A 27,788-nucleotide genomic window follows, 5' to 3' on the forward strand; every position below is an offset into this window, starting at 1 on the left:
TTTGGGGACTCTCGATTCTGCACCAATTCCCATTCCCCTTCTTTCTGGTGGATAATGGAGTTGTCACTGTGTGTAATATGTATGTCAGTAAGAATTGTCAGCAAGGATTAATCAGCACTTTCTAATTGGAGATGTTAATCAGTGAAACCTTTCAGTCACTGATTTGTAGAGTTCGTACCAAAGATCAATTTAGGATTGAAGAAAAAGTTCATAATATTGTTCTGAACTAACTACTGATGCAAGTTCCTGAACTACAGGGAAGGTCACAGACAGCAGTTCTTAAAAATTGCAGCCCCTAGAACACAATTAGTTACAGTTACAAATATTAAACTCAAGCCCAGTTACCGGGAGTATTAACATCAGCAGAACCAAAGCTGAACTGTCAGAATGATTCAGTCCTGGATGTGATTAACTGAATAATCCAGTCCCTGCAGTCACTTGTGAACTCGCTGGTGTGCCAAAAGGTTGGATGAATTAATGAATCCCTTCCCACACTCGGAGCAGGTGAACGGCCTCTCCCCAGTGTGAATTCGCTGGTGTGTCAGTAGGTTTGATGACTTAGTGAATCCCTTCCCACACTCGGAGCAGGTGTACGGCCTCTCCCCAGTGTGAACTCGTCGGTGTGCAATGAGGTGTGATGAACTCCTGAACCTCTTTCCACAGTAAGTGCAGCTGAACGGTCTCTCCTCAGTGTGAGTTCGTTGGTGTGACAGGAGGCAGGATGAATCAGTAAATCCTTTTCCACACACGGAGCAGATGAACGGTCTCTCCCCAGTGTGAACTCGCTGGTGTATCAGCAGGTGGGATGACCGAGTGAATCCCACCCTACACACAGTGCAGGTGAATGGCCTCTCCCCACTGTGAATTCGCTGGTGTGTCAGCAGGTTGGATGACTTAGTGAATCCCTTCCCACACACAGAGCAGGTGAACGGCCTTTCCCTTGTGTGAACTCGCCGGTGTGTAATGAGAGTGCCTGACTGCCTGAAGCTCTTTCCACAGAAAGTGCAGCTGAATGGCTTCTCCTGAGTGTGAATGAGTTGGTGTGACTGGAGACTGGATAATTCTGTGAATCCCTTCCCACACACAGAGCAGGTGAATGGTCTCTCCCCTGTGTGACTGCGTCGATGAGTTTCTAGCGTGGATGGGCATTTGAATCCCTTCCCACAGTCCCCACATTTCCACGGTTTCCCCATTGTGCCGGTGTCCTTGTGTTTCTCGAGGCTGGATGATCAGTTGAAGTCTCATCCACACAAAGAACACGTTTATGGTTTCTCCCCACTACAATGTGATGCTTTCTCAGGCTGCGTAACCGGTTAAATATCTTTCCACAGTCAGTGCACTGGAACGCTCTCACTTGGGTGTGTGTGTCTTGCTGCTTTTCTAGTCACACAAATGTTTGAAATCTTCCCCCTCCCCGACTGAAGAGACAAATATTTATCATTCCACATTCGAAGGCCGATGATGCTCAGGTTCAAATGAATTGAGTGACTCTGTCAGATCTTGACGTGATGATTGGTTCAAGTTTCCCATCTGCAAACCCTCATCTAACCTGTAAAAGGAGTTTGCAAAAGTCATCACTGTCAGTCCAGGATAGAAATTCAGAAAAGACAATTCTACTTTCAATGGAACATATTTTCCTCTCTTGTTCCCCCAAAGCTGTAAATCCCCGTCCCACACCCTCTCCCTCCCCCCTGGGCTGAAATCCAAACCCATCTCACCATTTCTTTCCTCCACTCCCAGTTTTCTCCCTCCCTCTCCTCTGCCTGGGTTCAGTTCTCCAGCTCCTGTCTGCAGACTGACAATAAAATCAATGAGTCTTATTGGGGGTTTGGGGCCTCCAGCGGGTGTTTCTGAATCCTCCCCGCCCACCTCCCAGGGTTTCCTTCCTTCCCACAGATCAGATCCTGATTGATCTGAGCCCAAAGTGTAACCTCTTATTTCTTGTCCCCCCTCCCCCATCCTCTGATGTGAACCATCCTCCACTCGCTGCCCCAGGATGGCGGCCGTTAACCTGGGCCTGTTCCCGGGAGGGAGAAGCCCCGCAGCTGCAAACCAGGAGCTGACAATGATTCCTCAGGGTTTGCGGATCCACAAAGTGTTTCCAAATCCTCCCACCCACCGCCTCGCTCTGACCCCGCTTCTCCGGGACAATCAGGCGCCTCTTCCCGCAAGGCCATCAATCGCATTGCGCATGCTCCAGACTTCCCGACACTGCGCCTGCGTGCTGGTGTCCATTGGCACTGCGCATGCTCCAGCTCAAGATGCCTGGTTGATTCACAGCTGTTTTGCATCAATAGGAACTGGAGGCCCGAGCGTGATCGGCTGGTCCTCCAATCAATCGGAATGAACGAGAGGCGGGGCTGAGCCCGGATCTCCCTCATTGGCTGAAACTCTGCATCATTTTGAAAACTGATTTGTCTCAAACTCCAGGAGAAAACTGGACCTTTCTGTTGGTGGCTTTAAACAGATAAAACCCTGTGGGTGTGGAGCAAATATTTCAACAGTTCTTAGTGAAATGTGGGAACATGATGAAGCAATGCACAAGCAATTCAAGTCTGACTTCAAGGAATAACTGGGCAGACAGGGAATGTCACCATTGGAACAAGGAGAGCCCCTGGTTTCAATAAATGAACCGGCAGAAGAATTAGGACAGGTTAGAGAGAAGGGAGGATCCGGACATAAGAGGAGTGATGATCCCAGGCAGTGGAGGCACTCAGATCAAAGCCTCCCTGTACATGGACGATGTCGCCGTCTTCTGCTCGGATCCGCTGTCGGTGCGCAGACTGATCCACATCTGTGACCAGTTCGAACTGGCCTCAGGAGCCAAGGTAAATCGTGGGAAGAGCGAGACCATGTTCTTTGGGAACTGGGCTGACCGGTCCTTTGTCCCCTTCACTGTCAGGGCTGACGGCCTGAAGGTGCTGGGGATATGGTTCGGAGGGACCAGGGAATGTGTTAGAAACTGGAAGGAGCGAGTGTCTATGGTGAAAAGGAAACTTGGCATGTGGGAGCGACGCTCCCTCTCCATTGCGGGTAAGAACCTGGTCATCAGGTGTGAGGCACTCTCGCTGTTGCTGTACGTGGCGCAGGTCTGGCCCATTCCACGCTCCTGCGTGGTGGCGATCACCTGAGCCATTTTCCGCTTTATCTAGAGGTCGAAAATGGATTGTGTCCGCAGGGACACGATGTACAAGTCTCTAGATAAAGGGGGAAAAAAACGTGCCCAACATCGCCCTCATACTGATGGCCACTTTTGTGTGTGGCTGCATCAAGCGGTGCGTAGACCCTCAGTATGCAAACACCAAGTGTCACTACATGCTGAGGCTCTACCTGTCCCCGGTGTTGCGAAGGATGGGTCTGGCCACGCTGCCGCGGAACGCCCCAAGTAGTTGGACTGTGCCGTACCACCTGTCCCTCGTGGGAAAATTTATGCAGAGAAACACCTTTGACCACAAGTCCATCAGACAGTGGTCGGCACGTAATGTCTTAGAGGCCCTGTGGGAAAAGGAGAGGGTGGATCCGGTGGGATGGTTCCCCGAGCAGACTGTCAAAGTCATTTGACAGAATGCCTCATCGCCAGAACTTTCCAACAAGCACCAAGACGTAGCTTGGCTGGTGGTGAGAAAGGCCCTCCCCATCAGATCCTTCCTACACGCCAGGAGTCTCACCCCCTCGGCACGTTGCCCTCGAGGTGGCTGTGGTGGGGAGGAGACCATTGTTCACCTCCTGGTGGATTGTGCCTTTGCAAAGAAGGTCTGGAGAGAGATGCAGTGGTTTCTGTTGAGGTTCAGCCCAAGCAGTTCTGTGACACAGGACTCTGTGCTCTACGGGCTGATCCCAGGGACACACACCGAGACAAGCATCAGCTGCAGCTGAAGGATCATCAACTCGGTGAAAGACGCTCTTTAGTCTGCCAGAAACTTGTTGGTCTTCCAGTGCAAAGAGTTGTCCCCGACCGAGTGTTGCAGACTGGCACATTCCAAAGTCCAGGACTAAGTGCTGAGGGATGCACTAAAGCTTGGGGCAGCCGCCGCAAAGGCGCAATGGGGAAGGGTCGCTTTCTGCCACAGTGCACCGAGGGGCTGGGAACTGTTTAAATCCCCTCAGGCTGTACAGCTCAAAATGAATGTCTGCAAATGATTGTAATATTCATTTATTGTATTGCTGCATTTCGTGATACACGTTGTAAAAGTTGAACCAGATTGTATTTTTGTGATGGTGATTTTGAAGAATTTGAAATGGTTTGAAATGTTGTTGAAGATATTGTGTGAATAAAGTATATTTTTGCAAAAAAAAAGGTTAGAGAGAAGGTTAATACTGTCATCATTCTGAACACAGACTATAAAGGAACAATTATGTCAAAGGAAATCTTATGTAGTATGTGTGGAGGGAGTGTGCTGAATCGGGTTGTAAGGGGTTAAATATTTTCTACATTAGAGAGTCATGTAAAAAAAAACCTGGAACTCAAATGTGAATATGGATTAGTGTTAAATGGGAAGATCTGGATCAATGTATTAATCCAGAAAGCCTTAAAATCAGACTGACAGTATGTCAGAACTAATCATATGAGCACCAATCCCATTGTTATCTGTTGATAAGACAGATGGAACTCTCGATGGAGACCATAGACATGTTGGAGGATGATATACACAGGAATTTGTGAACTATATGAGGATAATATTGAGGAGAAAGGAAGGGGTCTGGAAAGCAGCAGACACTTCATGTTATTACAAAATAAATGGGGACTGGTTGTATCGATATCAGGTTTTACACAGCACTCACATGCACACACTCACAGGCATACAGTGGGACACTACCAATCTGATCAGGCGGACAACATTTTGCCTGACACCAATCAACCTGATGGATATTGGGTTATGGGCCACAATGTTCTAGAAATTTAACTAAGCATTACCCTGCAGGGACTGCAAGCAGTTTTGGCCATCCAGTCCCACCCCTTTCTCTGAACTTTAAATCTACGGTGAACAACATTTGGGACAGAATCAATGACAAAGCGTTAACAATGAGCTGTCACCCTGGGTGATTAGCACACCCCCCCCACCCCCAACCACCCCCTCCCTCCCCCGGGAGATAGTGAAAAATACAGTTAACATTCCTGGATAATTACAGATTCTACTTTCCTCCTGGTATTAGAGATGGTGCTAATTCCCCTTATATTGATGGTCTGGTTGAAGGTCAGGCCATAGAGTAGAATGGATGGAAAGATGGCTACAAACTCCCTGTAAATCTAACCCTCTGATTTCGGTTTTGTTGCCATCTTTCCATCCATTCTGCTCCCTGGCCCTTCACTTCACATGGCCTGATTTTGGTCATCTTGTATATTGTACTTAATAAAAGCAAAGAACTGCAAATGCTGGAAATCCAAACCAAAAACAAAAATACCTGGAAAAACTCAGCAGGTCTGACAGCATCTGCGGAGAGGAACACAGTCAATGTTTCAAGTCCGAATGACTCTTCATCAGAACTAAGGAAAAATACTTTGTACCTAATGTTGTGGAGCAAGTTGGTTACAAAACAGAAAACAGACAGATGTTAAGAGTAGCTACTCAGACTGATAAAAGGATGGACCTGGTTGGAACTCCAATTTAAAAATTTGGGAGCAGAATTACAGTAAATCGCAGATAAGAATTCCCAAGAAACAAAACTTTGTAGCACAGTTCATTAAATATTTAATTCAATAGTAGACTGAACAATGCCACGAGGAAGTGATTAAGTGATATATTTATTAGTTAATTGATTATCAAATTCAGCTAATGCTGAAGAAAATTGCAACAAAATCCTCGTATCTAACATGTAAACATCATTAAAATAAGACATTTCTTGAAACTGCTGCAAGTCCCTTTCAATTAGAGGTAAATGACTATTTTGTAATTGTCCCAACAGCTAAACAGAACCTGTGAACTCCTCCATGTGTTATTTTGAAACAGACTTTAAACTATTTATTTTTAACTACATTTAACTTAAAGTTGCTATGGCAATACAAGCTGTTGGTAACATTGGCTTAAAGTAGTGGACTCAGGACAGCACCTTAAAAACTTCACAGAATAATCACCACAGTCATTTTTAAACTGGTGACTTAATCCTGTCATTTCAGTTTCAGTCAGGAACAGGGCACAGTTTTACATCAATCTCTGATTTAACGGCACGTTTCCAGACTGCCTGATTCAGGTTGTTCAACCACAGTTGTAAAACAGCCTTCTACTCAGTGCCATGGAGCTTTGAAACACGATGGTTATATAAAAAAAGAGGGTTAGATTTACAGGGAGTTTGTATTTTTCCATCCATTTTTCTATGTGGCCTTGGACTCCTCACAGCCTGACCTTCGCCATCTTTAGACTGTACAGAAATGTCTGGGACACATTTCTTACACACCTCAGGATTCACCCGCCTTTGGGTTTTGCTGTCAGTGAAGTGAGATGAGAAAGATCAAAGAGCTGTTTGTCCCTCTCGGTGTGACCCTGAAGGACTGAGACCAGGCTGAAGTTCTGTTCCTGCCATATGATCCTCCCCCATATTGTCCTTTCTGAGTTCCAACCAGATGAGGCTAAACACTCAGATGGGAAAGACAAAAATGTACAACAATCTGCAATATTAAAGAGCGGCCCACTTATATGGTTCATTAACATCAGCAGAAACAAAGCCAACTGTCAGAATAAAATAATTCAATCTTTCAAAAGTCTGGATAGTCAATTAAATCCCTCCCGATATGGGGAACAGACAAATGGACTCTCCCTTGTGTGAATGCATTGGTGCATCAGCAGGGATGATGAATTAGGGAATCCCTTCCCACACATGGAGCCAGTGCACGGCCTCACCCTACTTTGACTGTGTTGAATTTCCAGCCTTGATGGGGAAATCCTACTTTTCAAATATCCTCTAAAAGGTGTTTACAAAAGTCAGTGCAGGATAGAAATTCAGAACAGACAATTATAGCTTAATTCCTTTTTATAATTTGTGCATGGGATGTGGGCATCACTGGCAAGGACAATATTTGTTGCCCATCTCTAATTGCCCTTGGAAGGTGATCGTGATCCAGTTCTGGAACTGCTGCAATCTATGTGGTGTAAGTGCAGTGACAGTGAAGGAATGAACTCTGACAAGAGAAAGGTTATGATGAAGCAGCTGAAGATGGTTGGACCTAGGACACCACCCTGAGGAACTCCTGCAGCAGTGTTCTGGGACTGAGATGATTGGCCTCCAACAACCATAATCATCTTTCTTTGTGCTATATATATTTCCAAGCAGAGTTTTCCACACTGATTCCAACTGAGTTCAATTTTACTGTGGTTCTTGATGCCTCACTCAGTCAAATGATGCTATAATGTTAGAGGCAGTCACCCTCACCTCACCTCTGGAATTCAGCTCTTTTGTCCATGTTTGTACCAAGGGCTGTAATAAGATCTGGAGCACTGTGGCCCTGGTGGAACTGAAACTGAGAATCAGTGAGTAGGTTTTTTATGAGTAAGAAACCAGAACTAGAGGAACAATGAGTTCAGAAAATCAGAAAATGATACGATTCAGGCAGAGGTCATTCAGCTCATCATACCCATTCTGGCTCCACTTGTCTGCCTTTTGTCTGCTGATGTGCAATTTTTTCCAGTTCAAGAATTTATCACTTTATGAAAGTTACTATTGAATTTATTTCCGCCATCATTTCAGGCAGTGTATTCCAGATCATGTCTAGAATAATGTCTCATATCCACTCGTGCTCTTTTCAATGTTAACTTAAACCTGAGCTGACTATTCACCAATCCTTCCGACACTGGATCTAGTTGTTGCTTATTAAGAGAGTTGGAGTCTCCAGGAGGTCACAGAGATAGGGAGGGGTGTGGTCATGGAGAGAATTAAACAAACGGACAAGAATTTTAAAGGCTGAAAACATCATGCATCTCCCCAATACGGAATGTGGATCACTAATTATGGAAAGGATGCTTATTTAACGATTAAACATGTAGAAAGGTGAGAAATTATCCCTCTAAATATCACATATGGATGCATAATGAGGGACAAATGAATCCCCAAATCTTTAATTAACAGCAATATGGAAAGGTGAATCACCTTTAAAGGAATTACCTTTAAACACCTGATCCAACTGGTGATGAAGAGTCTGATACCAGAAAAACAAAATACCAACAACAGTTAAGCTGTTTTTTAATGAAAGAAATCTGGAATAAATTTTTAAAAGATAATTTGTTTATCGGTATTCACACAGACCCACTTAACTTGTCAACTCAGGTTCCAGCTGTCAAGCCCTGTAATTTTACGCAGAAGCTGCTTCTCCATTGATCCTCCAGCCTCTGAATTCCATTTCCTGTTGGTTCCCAGGACAATCGTTCACCACTCACCAATATTTCACTTTCAGGGGAAGTTCAGGGGCTGGGAGGAAGAAATAAACTGTGGCCATGAATTAGCGGGAACACAATTAGATAAACTTGAAGGCAAACACCTTTTATAATTATCAAATTAATTATTTGTATTAACATATTAATTTGGAGAGACTGATGGGAATGGGTGTAGATAATGTTCACTGTTTTCTCCGATGCTATTTTTCAATGATTCTGACACATTAATATTCTTCTGTTGTTTCAATTAATGGCTGATGGTCCTACCTACAATACACCACATGCGTGGATATGGCCCATCTCCACCAGAAGGGCCGCAGCGCGCAAGCGCGGGAAGCCCCCCCGTCCACAGTCCGCCTGATTGCGCTGAGCATGCGCGGTGCGGCTCCAGGCTGAGCGGGGTCGTGCGCAGCCTCAGTGAAGCGAGTGCGGCTCCCAGAGGCTGAACGAAAGCGGCTGGAGGGAGGGGTTTATTACAGACTGACGGAAGGTCAGAGACCTGAAACATTAACTCTCTCTCTCTGTATAGATGTTGCTGGAACTGCTGGGTATTTCCAACAATTTCTCCATTTATTGCAGCGAACGCTGGGTATTGTCACTCGGCAGCCGGGAAGAGGCGGCGGCGGGGAACCGGCGGGAGGGCGGAGAGGGTTCATTAACACCCGGTGAAGGCCGCAAGCCCCGAATTAGAACCTGTAGGTCCCGCGTTTGCAGCTTCAGGGCTTTTCCCAGAAGTCAACGGCCGCCATCTTGTTTCAGCGGGGTGCAGAGCGCAAGCGCGGCCATATTAGTGTCGTAACAGAGTGGGCGGGCCTTCAGGGTCCCAGTGATCAGGAGAGAAAATGATTGATTCATTCATTTTAGTCTCACTCTGCACACAGGAGCTGAAGAACTAAACTCGGGCAGGAGTAGAAAGGGATAAAACTGGGAGTGGAGGGTGGAAGTGGTGTGAAGGGTTTGGATCTCCACACGTTGGGGAGCATGTGTGGGACGGGGATATACACCTTTGAGACAAATAGGAAGAAATGTTCTATCGAAATTAGAATAGTCTGTTCTGAATTTCTATGCTGTACCTACAGTGATAACTTCTGAAAATACATTTTACAGGGTAATCAGAAGGGGAGGATTTACAGGTGAGAAACTTAAACCAAACATAACATCAACATCTGACAGAGTCACTCAATTCATCAGGGTCTGAAAATCATCATCCTTTGAATGTGGAAGGAGAAATACTTGTTCTCTCTGTGGGAGAACGCTTCAAACATCAGTGTGACTGGAAAAGCACCAAGATACACACATATTGGAGTGAGATTGTTGCAGTGCACTGACTGGAAATAGCTTTCACCAGTTACACAGCCTGAAAAGACATCACACCATTCACAGCTGGGAGAAACTGTACACATGTTCTGTCTGTGGATGAGGCTCCAACTGATCATCGAAACTGGAGGGACACAAGAACACCCGCACCTTGGAGAAACCTTGGAAATGCAGGGGTTGTGGGAAGGGATTCAGATCGCCATCCCAGGTGGAAACTCAACAACGCATTCACACTGGGGAGAAGCCATTCACTTGCTCTGTGTGTGGGAAGGGATTCAACCAGTCATCTAATCTGCTGAGACACCAGCGAGTTCACACTGAAGAGAGACCCTTCACCTGTTCCGTGTGTGGGAAGGGATTCACTCAGTCATTCAACCTGCTGACACACCAGCGAATTCACACTGAGGAGAGACCATTCACCTGCTCTGTTTGTGGGAAGGGATTTACTCAGGCATTCAACCTGCTGACACATCAGCGAATTCACACTGGGGAGAGGCCATTCACCTGCTCCGAGTGCGGGAAGGGATTCACTCGCTCGTCCCACCTGCTGACACACCAGCAAATTCACACTGAGGAGACCATTCATCTGCCCTGTATGTGGGAAGGGATTTACTCAGACAACCTGCCTCATGTCACACCAGCGAATTCACACCGAGGAGAGGCCATTCAGCTGCACTTCCTGTGGAAAGAGTTTCAGGCATTCTTCCACCCTCATTGCACACCAGAGAGTTCACACAGGGGAGAGGCCATTCACCTGCTCTGTGTGTGGGAAGGGATTCACTCAGTCAGCCAGCCTCAAATTACACCAGAGAATCCACTCTGAGGAGAGACCATTCAGCTGCAATTCCTGTGGAAAGAGGCTCAAGTCTCCATCTAATCTCAGGGCACACCAGCGAGTTCACACTGAGGAGAGACCGTTTACCTGCTCTGACTGTGGGAAGGGATTCAACCAGTCATCCAACCTGCTGAGACACCAGCGAGGTCACATTGAGGAGAAGCCATTCAGCTGTATTTCCTGCGGAAAGAGGTGCAGGAAGTCATCCATGTTCAGTGCACACCAACAAGTTCACACTGAAAGAGACCAATCACCTACTCAGTGTGTGGGAAGGGATTCACTCAGTAATGATATCTGCTGAGACAGCAGCAAATTTATAAGTGACTGCAAGGGTTGGATTCTGCTGTTATTGCTGCTGTTAATCACATCCAGGACTGATAGTCTGACAATATTTGGTTTATTTCTGCTATTGTTAACGATCCCTACAACTGGTTGGAGTTTAACATTCTGGAGAAGACAGAGAGATGATGTTCAAATAAACACTAGATCAGCCAACTTCAGGCAATCAAAACTGTCGCTGATAACAGAAGTCTCCATGCTATGTATGATGGGATTAAGAGGGCGCTTGGTCCAAACATCACCAATGTTGCCTCCTTGAAGTTTGCAGATGGTGAAGTACTCTCCGACAGAAGTAAACAGATGTCCCACTGCTGTACTCCCATGAGACGGACATCTCCTGGTCTCTGTTTCATGCTCTCCTGCAGCTTCCTGTCATGGTTGAGTTTGATGAGGAACCCTCATCAATTCAGCTCAAAGTCCATTGATTGCTCAGCAAGCAGAAAGGCACCCGGCAAGGATGGAATTCCAGCTGTGCTGCTCAAGCACGGAAAGTCCCATCTACTGCCACAACCTCATGCCCTTCTCTGTTGGGAGGTGGGATCTGTTCCACAGGAGATGCGTGATGCAAAAACCATCAAAATAATCAAAAACAAAAGTGACAGAGTAGATTGTAACAACGACAGGGACATCTCACTTCCCAGTGTTACTGCAAAGGCCTTCATTAGGGTCATGCTTAAAAGACTTCACATACTCGCAAACTGAGTGTCCAGAGCCACAGTGCAGTTTCTGTGCTGGCAGATCTACAGGGGACATGATCTTCTCCATACGCCAGCTACAAGAGAAGTGTATGATTGGTATTTAATCTAAAATGCTGCCAGCTTCTGTGCTGAGAAAAATGAAACATTTTAACTACTGAGTGAAAGTAAACCTTTTAACTATGAATTACAATGTATTTGTACAATTGTAAACAGCACTGGAAGGTTTGATTCCCTGAAGAAAATCTTCAGTCTTGAGCTTATGAACCTATCTCAGAAGCTGTGGGAAGCTCCATCCTCTTTATCTCTTTTGGGTCCATTATGAAAATCAGACTTACTTTGGAGTTGGAAGCTGGGGCCAAGAACTCCAAGTCCCAACAGACCTCGGAGTGTCCACACATGTGCAGGCTGGGAGTGGGCTGCACATGCACAGTTTGGCATTTTGAGTTCTTTGGGCCAAGGACTGGCCCAGTGTACTTATGCATAAAGGAAAAAGGTGTGAAAACCCATGTCATGTGACTGGGAGTGGAGCACCATTGATGACAAGTGTCCCTGGCAGGGGAGAGGGAGAAGTCCCTGTTAAGATAAAAAGAGAAGAGCAGAGAAAGAGGCCCCAAGTAGGAAAAGGGCTGAAGTTAGGAGACTTTAATGAAGAGTGCTCAGAAGAAGCGCTGAATATCCAAGAAGACAGTAGAAGTTTGGTGATTCTTTGCTGCTGGCCTTTGGGGCAAAGCTACCATTTTGGAGCAGTAGTGTTCTCTCGTCACAGCCAAAGAGCTGAAGTGCTTGTGAGTTGGTGCTTGAGTGAGGACTCTGGAATCCAAGGGAACAGAATCTCGGGAGACGAGATTGAAACCGTGAGAGGTCGTCATTGATGCTGTCCAAGTTGGAGTGACTTGTGGAGAGAATTCCATGATGAGATCTTTGAAGGCAAAGACAGCAGCCCCTTGTGAGAAAGACAGAATTTCAATGAGATTGGTTGACTTGGAGTGTTTACTGACGTCTGGATGGATATTGAGAAATTGGTGGACTCTGTTTTGGTCATATTTGCCATTTATTGTGTAGGGTGGTGTGTTCGACCACAGTTTGCCTGTTAATTCACATGTACCTCATATTAACTCTGAATGTTGGAGTACAAAATATGTTGTTCATGAAAGTTTATTTTTGTTTGTTCAAAACCCATGGAATCTTATGGATTTATTCTCTGACAATTGTCTTGAATCTCAAACCTTGTCCATTTTAAACAAAACATTATTTCACCCTAACTGGATCTTGCCAACAACTTCGGTGTCTGGTGTGTAGGATCATAACAGATCTAAGAAGGTTGAATCTTCTTTTCTGTGAAAGCTAACTTTTTTAGTTTTATTTTTCTTTAGTTTCATTACAGTCATTTGAATAGGTGCCTGAAGAAAGAGCAGAATAAAAACAGAAACAAAGCTGAATAAAAAAGCAAATGAATTGGGAAAGCAAAGTTCAAAATGTGTTTGATTCATCTTTGATCTGAAAATGAAGTTACGTAAAGTTGACACAATTGTGTGCATTTGTGACTGTTTTCTCCACCCGTTTGCAAACAATCAGAGAAGTTACCCCTTTCCACTGACAGCATCGTGACAATTTGAACTAAAGACTTTGCCTTTTAAAGATTTGGCTAATTCCCATTTGTATCTTTCAAGACAAAGTGCTTGAGAACGGGAGATATGGGAGTTATCACCAACCTGATTGCAAATGCTTCTGTGTCTGATGTAAAAACATCATATTATGTGAATGTCAAATTGGACGGTAACATTCCTCAACTACTCCTGAATGAGATAGAATGGTAATTAATGGGATGGCTGCACTTAGAATAAAAGAGAAAAATAACAACACCAAATGGGAATTGGAATGACTCGCTCTGGGTAAAGTTCAATAGAAAAGATCAACCTGGTATTGTCATGACTCACTGGGATAGTGCACTGTAATAGCAAGCCCCACTGGTCCCTGAGCTGAGACAAATGTGAGAAGTTTGATTAGACCACCAAATTGCCCCAATTTTACCTAACTGTAATTTAATTTAGATTAACAGAATAGGCACCAAGTTTGTAAAGTTAACAAGAAAATAACTTTATTAAACAAATTATCTGTAACCAGTGGCAATAGGAAGAAAAATTAACTGCTAACTTTTAACTCTATAACTTAAACTCAACCCCTTCTTAACCCCTATACACAAGCGCACACACACATATACAAGACATACAAAACATAGGCTTTAAGGGTGAGGTAAAAACACTCCCCCAATTTGATCCCGAAACAAAAATAATTCTTTTTGCAGGCATCGAGGTGTGGCCCAAGTCAAATTAAAGCTATCCTTGTGATAAAAAACCTCATCATGTAGGACGAGTGAGTCCTTACTTGCTGTGAGGGATGAGGGGAGTTCTTCCCTGTAGTGTACAGCCTCTTTGACCTCAGTCACATCAGAGTCCTGACAGTTTTTAAAATCAGTTTTAACTGGAGTTTGTCGTACCAGTGCCAATGATTGTGAATTTTCAGCATCAGGGATAGAGAGAGAGGGGAACCAGTGACTGTGGGATTGAACTCAGCAGAATCAGCAGCACCTTCAGGAAATGGGAGAGGGAAAACAGTGGGAAAATCCTTAAAGTTTCTGTGTATTTCCAGGGGAGAGCAGCAGATTAAATCAATTCGAAAAATTGAGCATGGAAGAGCTAAGATTTGTGTGTGCTTTCTTTTAATCTATCCCAATTTGGTCGTATTTTTTTCTAGTTCCTATTTGAGTAAGCAATGGTGCTGCCCCTACCCAACATTCCCTGCGGTCGCGAACGTGGCCCATTCCCACTATAGGGGTCCATTGCGCAGCCGCAGTATCTGGAACATGCGCAGTATCAGTTTGATGAGAACCCTGCCAGTGCTGGAGACGCTTCTTGCAACGGGTGAGAGTCAGCGGGATAGAGGAAGGGAGTCGGGAATTGGATGGGGCAATGGGGAGGGAGAGGAGGCTTCATAAATAGCTGATGTCGGCTCCAAATCCCGAATAAGATGCTGCAAGTCTCGTGTATGCAGCACCGGGGCTTATTACCGGGAACAGGCCCAGGTTAATCGTTGCCATATTGGTTCTGCGGGTAGGATTGCGCATGCGCGATTACCTTAGTGACGCAACAGAGTCGTCTTCAGGGTCCCGGTGACCAGGACAGAAAATCATTGATTCATTGATTTCATTCTCATTCTGCACACAGGAGTTGGTGACAGGCTTGGGTTAATGGCCGTCAACTTTAGAGCGGCAAGGTGTTGCAGGGAGCTTGCACGATCGACTGAAGAACAAGAGAACAAAAGCAGCAGAATAAGCAGTAAGCATTTGGCCCATCAAGCCTTCTCCATTCAATAAGATCATGGCTGATCTGATTGTGGCCTTAACTCCACATTCCTGCCACCGTCCCCCTCCCTCTACCCCCATAACACTTGATTTCCTTGTAGCTCAAAACTCTCTTTGACACAGCCTTGAATATATCCAATGACCCAGTCTGCACTGCTCACTGGGGAAGAGAATTCCAAAGACATAAAATTCTTAAGATTACCGTTTAAGCACCAAAATTTGAAAATTCACGTCCTTGTGAAGAGAATAAATTTCTCTTCATCTCAGTTTTACATGGGAGATGCCTTGTTTTTCAACTGTGTTCCCTAGTTCTAGATCCCTCCATGAGGGGAAACATCCTCTCAGCCTCTACCATGACAAGCACCCTCAGAATCTTACATGTTTCAATGAGATCACCTCTCATTCTTTTAAACTCCTATAAGTATAGACCCAACTTGCTCAACCTTTCCCCAGGAATCAGCCAAATGAATCTTCTCTGAACTGCTTTCATTGCAAATATGTCCCTGCTTAAGTAATCCTGGGCCAAGAGCAGAAGGAGAGACATTGTGAATTTTTATCCTGGACTGACAGGGATGGATTTTGGAAACTCCTTTTACAGGGGGTTAAAAGGGGAGGGTTTACACACAGCAAACTCAAACCAAGTGAAATGTTTGTCTTTCTGAATTTCTAACCTCAACTGACACTTTTGACTTTTGTAATCTCCTTTTATGGGGAGTTAGAAGATATGAAGATTGTGAGATTTTTCTTTGACTCCAGTGCTTCTGATATCTTTTCAGCTTCAGGCTTCAACAGGTTCAGAAGTGAGTATTATTAAACATTCACTTTAGAGCTTTTAGTGCTGTGCTGTGGTCCCATGGCTCTGGGACTGGTGTGGGTCCTTTACTGTGGATCTGAATCCATGTCTATCTATTGCTCTGCTTCACCTCTGCCCTCCCTGATCACCTCTCTGTCATTGTCTAACTTCCTCTGTCTCTAATAGTGGGTTTATTTTAACCATGTTTGGTAATTTACTGTTATTTCTGCCAAATCAGGTTCCAACTGTTGCCCACCACCCCCCAGTTTTTTTTTTAATTCATTCATGGGATGTGGGCATCACTGGCTAGGCCAGCATTTATTTCCCATCCCTAATTGCCCTTAGAAGGTGGGGGTGAGCTACCTTTTTGAACCAACACAGTCCTTCTGGTGTAGGGATCTGAAAACAAGGATGTGAATTTTCAAATTTTTGTGCTTAAACAGGAACCTTTGTAGGTTAGTGAGCCCAGGGATGATGGGTGAACAATACTTGGTGCGAGAAAGGATACAGGCAGCAGTGATTTACATGACCTCAAGGTTACAAGGAAGCGAAATGTGGGAGGCTGGCTAAGAGTGCCTTAGAATAGTTAAGCCCAGAAGCAATAAAGGAATGGATGAGTGTTTCAGAAGTAGATGAGCTGAGACAAGGACAGAGTCAGGTGATGTTACTGAGATGAAAGTGGTCTTGGTGTTTATGCAGGTATGTGGTCAGAAGCTCTGTTTGGAGTGAATCACGACACGGAGATTGTAAACTGTGTGGTTCAGCCTCAGATAGTTGCTGAGGAGAGGGATGGAGTCAGTGGTCAGAGAGTGGAGTTCGTAGCAGGGATTGAAGACAATGGTTTTCATCTTCCCAACATTTAACTGGAGGAAATTTCTGTTCACCCAGAACTAGATGTCAAACAAGTCAGGACCGTGTGAGACTTGGAGAGAAATTTGGAGGCAATGGTGTTCGCTTACACCTGCCACCCTGGTCCTTTAGCTGATGGAGGTTCAGGGTTTGGGAAATTCTGTCAAAGTTCTGCCCGAGTTGTCGATATATAACATCCCTCTCCTTTGCTCCTGCCTCTTCCATGTATCTCTCTCCTCCCATAGAGGGCAGTGTCTTGTGTAGGTCCAGGCTGGGTAGCAAGTTCCCTTCAATGAAGGACATCAGCGACCATCTGGCAGCTTTCATTTTTTCTTAGTCTCAGGACCCACCAATTATCAGATTCATTCAGTTCAGTTTCACAACCTGCCTTACTTTCAGAATCCTTTTTTTCTGTTTGAAATCAATTTCACAGGGTATTAGAAGCGGAGGATCTGAATTTGGGAAACTCAGCCCAAACACCACATCAGGATCTGACGGAGTCGCCCAATTTATTGTAACCTGAATATCATCAGATTCTGAACATGGAAGGAAAAAGCACCGTTCACAGTGGGGACAAACCGTACACGTGCTCTGTGTGTGGAATAGGCTTCAGCAGATCATCTGGGCTCACAAACCATAAATGCAGTCACACTGGACAGACACCTTGGAAATGTGGGGACTGTGGGAAGGAATTCTATAACCTGTCAAAGCTGAAAACTCATCGACACAGTCACACCGGGGAGAGACCGTTCACCTGCTCGGTGTGTGGGAAGGGATTCACTCAGTCATCAATTCTGCTGAGACACCATCGAGCTCACACTGGGGAGAGGCCATTCGCCTGCTCTGAATGTGGAAAGGGATTCACTCAGTTATCCATCCTGGTAACACACCAGAGGGTTCACAGTGAGGAAAGACCTTTTAAATGCCCAGACTGCGGGAAGTGCTTTAAAAGTTCCTGGGAACTGATTTCCCATCAAAGTGTTCACAGTGAGGAGAGACCTTTTAAATGTCCAGACTGTGGAAAGTGCTTTAAAAGTTCCAGGGAACTGATGTCCCATCAACGTGTTCACACGAAGGAGAGACCTTTTAAATGCCCAGACTGCAGGAAGTGCTATAAAAGCTCTGGGGAATTGATGCGACATCAACGTGTTCACACTCAGGAGAGACCGTTCAGGTGCTCTCACTGTGGGACTGGGTTCAGGCAATCGTCTCAACTCATTGTACACCAGCGAATTCACACTGGGGAGAGGCCGTTCACCTGCACTGTGTGTGGTAAGGGATTCACTCAGACATCCCACCTCATGAAACACCAGCGAATTCACACCAGGGAGAGGCCGTTCACCTGCACTGAGTGTGGGAAGAAATTCACTCGTACATCCCACCTGCTGACACACCAACAAGTTCACAAGTGAATACTGGATTTACGGGGATTTACAGCTTTGGGAGTGGAAAAGAGAGGAAAAAATGTTGCATAGAAACTAGAATAATCTGTTCTGAATTTCTATCCTGGACTGACAGTGATGAATTTTGTAAACTCCTTTTGCAGAATATTAAAAGGAAGGATTTGGAGATGTGAAACTCAAGCCAAATGTCACATCACTTTCTGGTTGACTCACTTGATGCATCAGGACCTGAATACCATTGGACTTTGAATGTGGAAAGAGAAATGTTTGTCCGTTCTGTCTGTGGGAAAAGATTTCAAGCATCAGGGTGACTGGAAAAGCACCAAGACACACACACCTGGGTGAGAGTGTTCCAGTGAACTGACTGCGGAAAGAGCTTTAACCGGTTACACAGCATGAAAATACATTGCATTGTTCACAATAGGGAGAAAACATACACGTGTTCCCTGTGTGGACGAGGCTTCAACAGGTTATCCAACCTGGAGAGACACATGGACACAGACACAATGGAGAAACCATGGAAACGTGGGGGCTGCGGTAAAGGATTCGATTATCCATGCCTGCTGGAAAACCATCGGCGCAGTCATACTGGGGGGAAGCCGTCCACCTGTTCTGTGTTTGGGAAGGGATTTATGAAGTCATCCTGCCTCATGTTACACCAGCGAATACACACTTAAGAGACATTGTTCGCCTACACAAATGTGGAAAAGGGTTCAGGCAGTCATCCACCCTCACCTCACACCAGCGAGTTCAAAATGGGGAGAGGCCGATCACCTCTGCATGTGAAAAAGAATTCACTCATTCATCCATTCTGTGATCACACCGGTGAATTCACACTGAGGAGAAGCCTTTCAACTGTATTTCCTGTAGAAAGAGGTTCAGGCACATCAGTGAATTAACACTGGGGAGAGGCCGTTAACCTGCTCTGAGTGTGGGAAGGGATTCACTCAGTCATCCACCCTGCTGACACACCATCAGATTCATACTGAGAAGAAGCTATTCAGCTGCACTTCATGTGGAAAGGGTTTCAGGCAATCATCCACCCTCACTGCTCACCAACGCAATCACACTGGGAAGAAGCCATTCACCTGCTCCGTGTGTGGGAAGGGATTCGCTCAGTCTGGCAGCCTGCATTTACATGAACGCACTCACACTGGGGAGAAGCCATTCACCTGCTCTGTATTTGGGAAGGGATTCATTCAGTCATGGTATCTGCTACCACACCAGTGAGTTCATAAGTGATTCCAGAAGTTGGATTCTCCTGTTTTTGCTGCTGTTAATCACATCCAGGACTGATAGTCTGACAATATTAGGTTTGTTTCCGCTGATTTAACAGCCCTATAACTGGCTGGAGTTTAATATCCTGGAGATGGCACTGATTTTTGGGACTGCAGTATCCTTTTTTAATAACACCATCTCTGATCTTTCCCCTTAATTCAAGAATTCTCAACAAGAACTCATTTACAATAAAATTATGAACTTTTACTTCAATCCTAAATCGGCCTTTGCAAAATCTAAAATTCAGTGTCTGAAAGGGTCCACTGATTAACATCTCCAATTAGAAAGTGCTGATTGTTGGCAAGGATTAATCAGGATCCACAGGATACGTGTGATATAAAAATCATCACACTATAGAAAAACAAAGGTGACAGAGGAGATTGCAACAACTACAGGGACATCTCATTCCTTAGCGTCACTGGGAAGGCCTTCGCTGGAGTCATGCTTAAAGACTCCATCTACTTGCAGACTGAGTGTATCCAGAAGCACAGTGTGGTTCCTGTGCTGGCAGATCTACAGTGAACATGATCTTCTCCATAAGCCAGCTATAAGAGAAGTGTAGTGAACAGGATATACCTCTTCACCTGACTATTATAGATCTTAGTAAAGCATTCAACACCGTCAGCAGGGCAGGACTCTCCAAGATTTTGGAGAAAATTGACTGTCCCCCAAAGCTGCTCAGTCTGACCTGCTCCTTTCATGACAACATGCAGTGACTGTACAGTTTGATGGCACCACTTCCAACAGTTTCAGGGTGAAGAATGGAGTGAAACAGACGCCTACACTGAAAACAACAGCCCACAACGACAGCTGATCACCACGAATAATAATAACTTCTATCAGGGAGATAGAACAGGGAGATGTGACATTGAATGATGAGATGAGTCATGAGATAAGTACATTTAAAGTCCAGAAAGGGGTTGTTTAAATCAGTGCATCCCAAACTTTTTCCCAGTGTGACCACATTTTAATTCCTCAGACTTCGTGTGACTCCAGAGTGAAAATTTGAGGGGATGAGAATTGTGACAGGGGTAGTGGGGAGGTGGGTGCTTCAGCTGTTGCACGAGTTTGGGGGGATTATTAATGTATTTGAACTCATTATTAATGTAATAGCGTCCTGATTATTCATTTATTTATAGGATGCTGATTATTGACACAACTGGCAAATAACTTAAATGTGACAGGATTCTGATGGTTGATGCCATTGGACTCTGATTATCAATTAAAATAATTCTGATTATTAATGTATTAGTATCCTGATAATTGCAATAATTTGCTGATTATTGAAGCAATAGGCAGCTGATCATTAAACACGGTTTCACAGTATCTTTACAGTGCAGAAGGAGGCTATTCGGCCCATTGAGTCTGCACTGGCTCTCTGAAACAGCATTTCACACAGTCCCACTCATCCCCCTAACCTTGCACATTCTCTCTTTTCAGGCAGCAATCCAATTTCCTTTTGAATACCTCGATCAGACCTGCATCCTCCACCCTTTCAGGAAGTTTGTTCCAGACTCCAACTACCTTCTGGGTGAAAAATAATTTCCTCATATCATCTTTTGCCAATTATTTTGAATCTGTGCCCTCTAGTTTTTGATGTTCTCCTGAGTGGGAACAGTTTCATTATTTATCCTGTCCATACCCCTCAGGATCTTGAATACCTCTATCAAGTCTCCTCTCAGCTTTCTTTTCTCCAAGAAAAACAGTCCCAATCTCTCCACTCTATCCTCACAGCTACAGTTCTTCATCCCAGGAATCACTCTCTCCAATGCCTTCCCATCCTTCCTCAAGTACGGTGCCCAGAACTGGACGTAGTGCTCCAGATGAGCCCTAACTAGTGTCTTAGACAAGTTCAACATGACCTCTTCACTCTTGTACTCAATGCCTCTATTAATAAAGCCTAATATACTATATGCTTTATTAACTGCTCTCTCAACATGCCCTGCCATCTTCAATGACCTATGTACGTATACACTGAGGTCCCTCTGTCCTGCACCACCGTTAGTGGCTCTCCCTTTATTTTATACTGCCTCTCCATATCTTTCCTGCCAAAACCAATCACCTCACATTTCTCTGCATTGAACTTTATCTGTCACATTAATACAACTGGAATTATGTAATTTGATCCTCATTATTAATGTAATTCGACCCTGATTAATGTAATAGGATGCTGATTATTTATACAATAAGATCCTGATTGTTGATGCAATAGGCACCAGACTATTAATGTAATAATATCCTGATTATTAATGAGTTGGGATCCTGAATCTTAAAGTAATTGGACTCTGATCATTAATGTAATAGGAACCTGAACATTGATGTAATAGGATCCTCATTATTAATGCAATAGGATTCTGATCATTATTGTAACAGTGTCCTGGTTATTGATGCAATATGATCCTGAACAGTAATGCATTACAATCCTGTTTATTAATTTACTATTATCCTGATTATTAATACATTATGATCCTGGTTATTGAAGAAGTCGGCTTTCCAGAAAAAACGAACACCTGTACAATGTGCACAACCTTTTCACAAACTTTATTTGCAGCAGCAATTGCGCCTGAGAGAGGAGGCCATTAGGCCACGCCCACCAACAAAAAAACCGTGAGGATTTAAAGGGGCCTCGCAGCTGTCAGGAAACAGTTGGAGCTCCACGGCAGCCATTGCTACCTCGGAGCTAGCGAGCCCAAAATCCTGTCTCACAACCCACTGGGGTTACGACCCACAGTTTGGGAAGCCCTGACTTTCACTGGGACTATAAAATGGGAACTGGCTTTGAAAGTTCTTGTCACAGTCTTAAGCATTTAAACCCTCTCTCCCTCCAGTATGAACTCATTGATGTGTTTGGAGGCTGGATGACCGAGTGAATCCCTTCCCACACATGGAGCAGGCGACGACCTCTCCCTGGTGTGCATGCCCTGATGACTTTCCAACTCAAATTGAATCCCTTCCCACTGTCCCCACATTAACACGGTTTCTCCCTAGTTGACTGTGCTTGTGTCTTAACAGGCCAGATGTTCGGCTGAAACCTCCTTCACTGATATTGGGAAAGATTGGGGGGGAGGTGGGATAAACTGGATTGCTCGTTGAAAGAGCCAGTGCAGATTCGGTGAGCTTCTGTGCTGTACTCTGATGAGATCCTATGATTCTATAACAGGATAATGATTCATAATAAATACCATACGATTGAACCATAGAGCTCAGAAGGTGGCCATTCAGCCCATTGTGTCTGTACTGTCTTTCTGAAAATGTTGCCATTCTGTCCCACTCCCCTGATCTTTCTTCCGAGCCTTGAAAATCTTTCCTTATGAAGTAAAAATCCAAATCACTTTTGAAAGTTACTATTGGATCTGCTTCCACCAGTCATTCAGACAATGTGTTCCAGATCAAAAACAAAAATTGCTGGAAAAACTCAGCAGGTCTGACAGCATCTGTGGAGAGAAAGACAGAGTTAGCGTTTTGAGTCTGTATGAATCTTCATCAGAGTTTTTCCAGCAATTTTTGTTTTTGTTTCAGATTTCCAGCACCCACAGTATTTTGCTTTTATATTAATGTGTTCCAAATCATCAGAACTCACTGAGTAAAATAATCTCTCCTCATCTTCACCCTGGATTTTTTGCCAATTATTTTAAATCTGTTTTCTGTGGTTACCAACCATCCTATCAATGGAAACAATTTCTCTCTATGTAGATAAAAACTCCTCAAAAATGTCCACACCTCTGTTAAATCACTCCTTAATCTTCTCTGCTCTAAAGAGAACAATCCCAGCTTCTCCAGTCTCTCCACATAACGGAAACCCCTCATCCCTGATACTATTTTGGTCAATTTTCCATGTACTCTGTCCAAGGCCTTGACATCTTTCCTGAAGTGTGGTGCTCAGAACTGAGCACAATATTTGAGCTGAGGATTAAAAAGTGATTTATAAAGTTTCATTGTGACTTCCTTGCTTTTGTACTTCATGTCTCCATTAATACATGGAGGGCCCCCATTAGCTTTTCTTAAACAATTTGATCAACTTTTCCTGTTACCTTCAAAGATTTGTGTCCATCCACTCCCAGGTCATTCCGTTCCTGCACTCTGTTTAAAATTGTACCATTTAGTTTATACTGCCTCTCATTCTTCCTTCCAAAATGTATCATTGACTGTGAGTCACTTTGGGATGTTCTGAGGGTGTGAAAGATTTGAAATGAACACAAGATCTTTATCCTCCACATACTGTCCACAGGGGAGTTCTCCTGGTGCAGTGGGACCAACATTCGTGTTTTAACTAACACCACCAAAAAAAACTGGATTAATCGGTCACTCTTCTGATTGCTGTTTGTGGAACCTTGCTGTGTACAAACTGGCTGTTATGAAACAGTAATAACTTGTATTTATATAACACGATTATTATAATAAAACATCCCAAGGCACTTCAGAGGAGTTTCATAAAGTAAAAATTGGACATTGAGTCACATAGGGTGATGATATGACATAGCATGTGGTAAATGCTGAGCTGTTCAAATCCCAGAGGGAAACTTGAAACAACTGTCACAACTAATTTACAATTTGTATGTTTCGAGATGCAGGCTTTGAATTCAGTGATAACAGGACCACCGAGTCTTAAGAGGTTTTTATAAAACTAAATTAAACATTTATTAACAAGAAAAATGATTTTTAAGCACACACATATGTCTACAAATTATCACTATAACTTCTAAACCCCCTAATTAATTTAACTCCCAGTTACACTTCCGTAAGACACACAGATTTTAAAAGGCTCAGGCAAAGTAAACAATACCCTGAACAGTTGAATTCAAAGTGAGTTCTCTTAACTTCAGTCCCTAGAGGCAGCAATTTGGTATATACAGGCTGAAGGTGTTTCACCCTTGTTAGATCTTAAAAATGTCTACCCTTAGACACAGCCTTTGCTCCTTTGTACATATTTTCCCCTTTGAATGCAAATTCCCATTGTTTCACTATGTCTTTGCACTTTATTTTTCTGATAATAAAAGTCTCTCATAGCATAAAGTTTTACCAGTAATCTTTGGGAAAAATAAACACACTGTTCCTGAACTTCACCTGGCTAGGTGACACATTTCTCTCCTCCTTTAAAATCAATCTAGTCTGATTTATTTAAAAATGCAAATTTCCCCCTTTACACTTCACATTCTAAAACTTCCCCATGTTTACCTAATTAACATTTCAAACCTAACTTCTCTTCTTACATTAAAGCACCCAGACTAGCTGCCTCTAATTCAATTAAGTCTCTCTCACACACACAACAGACACGGACTCTATTTTACAATAAATTCCAATAACATTTTGGACATTATTATCTCTTCCTGACAGTGATATTAGGGTAAATAGAGAAAACCTTGACTGGAGAGGCAGATTTTAACAAGATTTTTAATCAGGAGAGAGATGGAGAGTTTAGGGAGGGAATTTCAGAGTTGCATGCCTCAGCCCTGCCATCAATGGTGGAGTAATTAAAATCAGGGATGCTAAAGAGACCAGAATGAGAAGCGCAGATATTTCAGAGGGTTGTGAAACTACAGGTTAGAGAGATAGGGAGAGACGAGGCCATGGAGGAATTCGAAAACAAGGAGCTGAATTTTCAAATTGAGGCATTACTTGACCTGGAGCCGACATAGGTCAGCGATCTCAGGGGTGATGGGTGAATGTAACTTGGTGTGAGAAAGCACACGGGCAGCAGAGTTTAGGGTGATCTCACGTTTCCACGTGGGGGTGGGGTGAATGTGAGAGGCTGGTCAGGAATGTATTGGAATTGTCAAGTCTAAAGGTAACACGGGCATGGATGAGGGTTTCAGCAGCAGATGAGCTGGGGTGGAATGGAGACAGGCGACGTTATGGAGATTGAAATATCTGGTATAGTGATGGTGTGGATATGTGATTAGAAGCTCATCTTGGGGTCAAATCTGACACCAAGATTATGAACAGTGTGGTTCAACCTCAGACAGTTCCCAGGGAGAGGGATGGACTCGGTAGTTAGGGAACAGAATTTGTAGTGGTGACTGAAGACAATGGCTTTGGTCTTCCCAATTTTTAATTGGAGGAAATTTCTGCTCATCCAGTACTGGATGTCGGATAAGAAGTTTGATAATTTAGTAACAGTGGAGGAATGGAGAGGGATGATGGTGAGGTAGACCTGGGAGTAGTCAGTGTACATGTGAAAACTAATATGTTGCTTTTGGATGATGTCACCTAATGGCAGCATGTGGATGAGAAATAGGAGAGGCCAAGGATAGATCCTTGGGGGACACCAAGTTCAAGGACTTTGGAGAGGAAAGGAGGGTTGGAGATGGGATGGTGGTTTGCCAAAACCGTGGTGTCAAGGGTTTTTTTTTCAGGAAGGGTAAGATTGGTTTATTTAAAGGTGAGAGGGGCAAAACCAGAAGAGAGAGAGAACCATGAGCAATATCAGCTAACCTGGGAGAGTTAGATGGTCAGCAGTTTAGTGGGAATAGGATTGAGGGACTCTGACAGGGTATGACGGGAGATAGGAGAGAAACTGGAGAAAGATGTGAGTTCAGGGCTGAGCCAAGGGGGAACTTTGGAGATGGTTTGGCCCGGTGGGCTAGTGGTAGGGAGGGATGCAGCAGAGGCAGCTGATCGGATTGTCTCAATCTTACAGACAAAGAAGCTCCATGAGCTCCTCACACTTGTTGTTGGAGGTGAGGATGGAGGAGACGGGGAGAGGGAGAGCACTTCAAAAGGAATTGACTTGTGTTAGAGATATTAAAAGGATTAAACACTGTATTTAACACAAAGCTGATTTATTTGACTTCTATTCAGAATGTTAGCCCTTTTAACTGGCCTGGGGTTAATTAACATCAGCAGAAACAGACCTCAATGAACATGATTCAGTCCTGGATATGATTAATGACAAAATCCAATCACTGTATTTACCTGTGAATTCGCTGGTGTCTCATCAGGTTGGATGACTGTGTAAATCCCTTCCCACACTTCGGGCAGGTAAATGGCCTCTCCCCAGTGTGAACTCGCTGATGTGTCAGCAGGGTGGATGACTGAGTGAATCCCTTCCCACAGTCCGGACAGGTGAATGGCCGCTCCCTGCTGTGAATACGCTGGTGTACACTGAGGTCAGATGACATCTTGAACCCAGTTCCGCAGTGAGAGCACTTGAACGGTCTCTCATCAGTGTGAACACGTTGATGGCGCATCAGAACCCCGGAACTTTTAAAGCAGTTACCGCAGGCTGGACATTTAAATGGTCTCTCATCAGTGTGAATACGTTGATGGGACATCAGTTCCCTGGAACTTTTATAGCATTTACTGCAGTCTGGGCATTTAAAAGGTCTCTTGTTGGTGTGAACTTGCTGGTGATTCAGCAGGGTGGATAACTGAGTGAAACCCTTCCCACACTCAGAGCAGGTGAAAGGTCTCTCCCCAGTGTGAACTCGCTGGTGTGTCAGCAGGTTAGATGACCGAGTGAACCCACTCCCACACACACAGCAGATGAACGGCCTCTCCCTAGTGTGAACTCACTGATGTTCCGTGAGTTGAGATGATTGCTTGAACCCAGTGCCACAGTGAGAGCACCTGAATGGTCTGTCATCAGTGTGAACACGTTGATGGAGCATCAGGTCCCGGGAACTTTTATAGCACTTCCCACAGTCTGGGCATTTAAAAGGTCTCTCATCAGTGTGAACTCGCTGGTGTGCCAGCAAGTCAGATGACTGAGTGAATCCCTTCCCACACTCTGAGCAAGTGAACGGCCTCTCCCCAGTGTGAAAACGCTGGTGTGTCATTAGCGTGGATGAGGTGGTGAATCCCTTCCCACACACACAGCAAGTGAATGGTCTCTCCCCAGTGTGAACTCGTTGGTGTGCCAGCAGGGTTGATGACTGAGTGAATCCTTTCCCACATTTGGAGCATGTAAATGCCCTCTCTCCTCTGTGAACTCGCTGGTGTTGCAGCAGGTTGGATGACCGAATGAATCCCTTCCCACACTCAGAGCAGATGAATAGCTTCTCCCCAGTGTGACTGGGCCGATGAGTTTCCAGTTCAGACGAGGATTTGAATCCCTCCTCACAGTCTCCACCTTTCCACGGTTTCTCCCCACTGTGAACGGTGCTTTTTCCTTCCATGTTCAAAATCTGATGATATTCAGGTTACAATAAATCGGACAACTCCATCAGATCCTGATTTAATGTTATGTTTCAGTTTTCCGACTGTAAATACTCCCCTTCTAACACCCTGTGAAATTGATTTAAAACAGAGAAAAGGGAGTGAAAGAGAACCCACAAAAACACGAAGGCAGGTTGTGAAATTGAGCTGAATGAATCTGTTATTTTGTGGTAAAAGCAAAAAACTGCGGATGCTGGAAATCCAAAACAAAAGCAAAAATACCTGGAAAAACTCAGCAGGTCTGACAGCATCTGCGGAGAGGAACACAGTTAACATTTCGAGTCCGAATGATTCTTCATCAGAACTAAGGAAAAATAGAAAAGAGGTGAAATATAAGCTGGTTTAAGGGGAGGTGGGACAGGTAGAGCTGGATGGAGGGCCAGCGATAGGTGGAGATT

General features: G+C 44.4%; 2 protein-coding genes and 1 pseudogene across 2 annotated transcripts; 2 read left to right on the plus strand and 1 right to left on the minus strand.

Moving 5' to 3' along the window:
• Window positions 1-27,670, minus strand: LOC144676980 (uncharacterized). Its single transcript, XM_078537245.1, is given in 4 exon segments — window positions 1-1,022; window positions 2,134-2,137; window positions 26,149-27,459; window positions 27,613-27,670. Coding segments are annotated over 3 exon segments (1,794 nt in total). The 5' UTR covers window positions 27,351-27,459; window positions 27,613-27,670; the 3' UTR covers window positions 1-434.
• On the plus strand, window positions 7,925-10,950 carry LOC144676978 (uncharacterized; annotated as a pseudogene).
• LOC144676979 (uncharacterized) lies at window positions 14,777-18,837 on the plus strand. Its single transcript, XM_078537244.1, has 2 exons — window positions 14,777-14,887; window positions 16,989-18,837. The coding sequence occupies exon 2, from the start codon at window positions 17,098-17,100 to the stop codon at window positions 17,965-17,967; it is 870 nt and encodes a 289-aa protein (XP_078393370.1). The 5' UTR covers window positions 14,777-14,887; window positions 16,989-17,097; the 3' UTR covers window positions 17,968-18,837.
• Window positions 27,671-27,788: the final 118 nt, after the last annotated feature.

Source organism: Cetorhinus maximus, unplaced genomic scaffold (assembly GCF_964194155.1).
Source record: "Cetorhinus maximus unplaced genomic scaffold, sCetMax3.hap1.1 HAP1_SCAFFOLD_2094, whole genome shotgun sequence".
Classification (NCBI taxonomy): domain Eukaryota; kingdom Metazoa; phylum Chordata; class Chondrichthyes; order Lamniformes; family Cetorhinidae; genus Cetorhinus; species Cetorhinus maximus.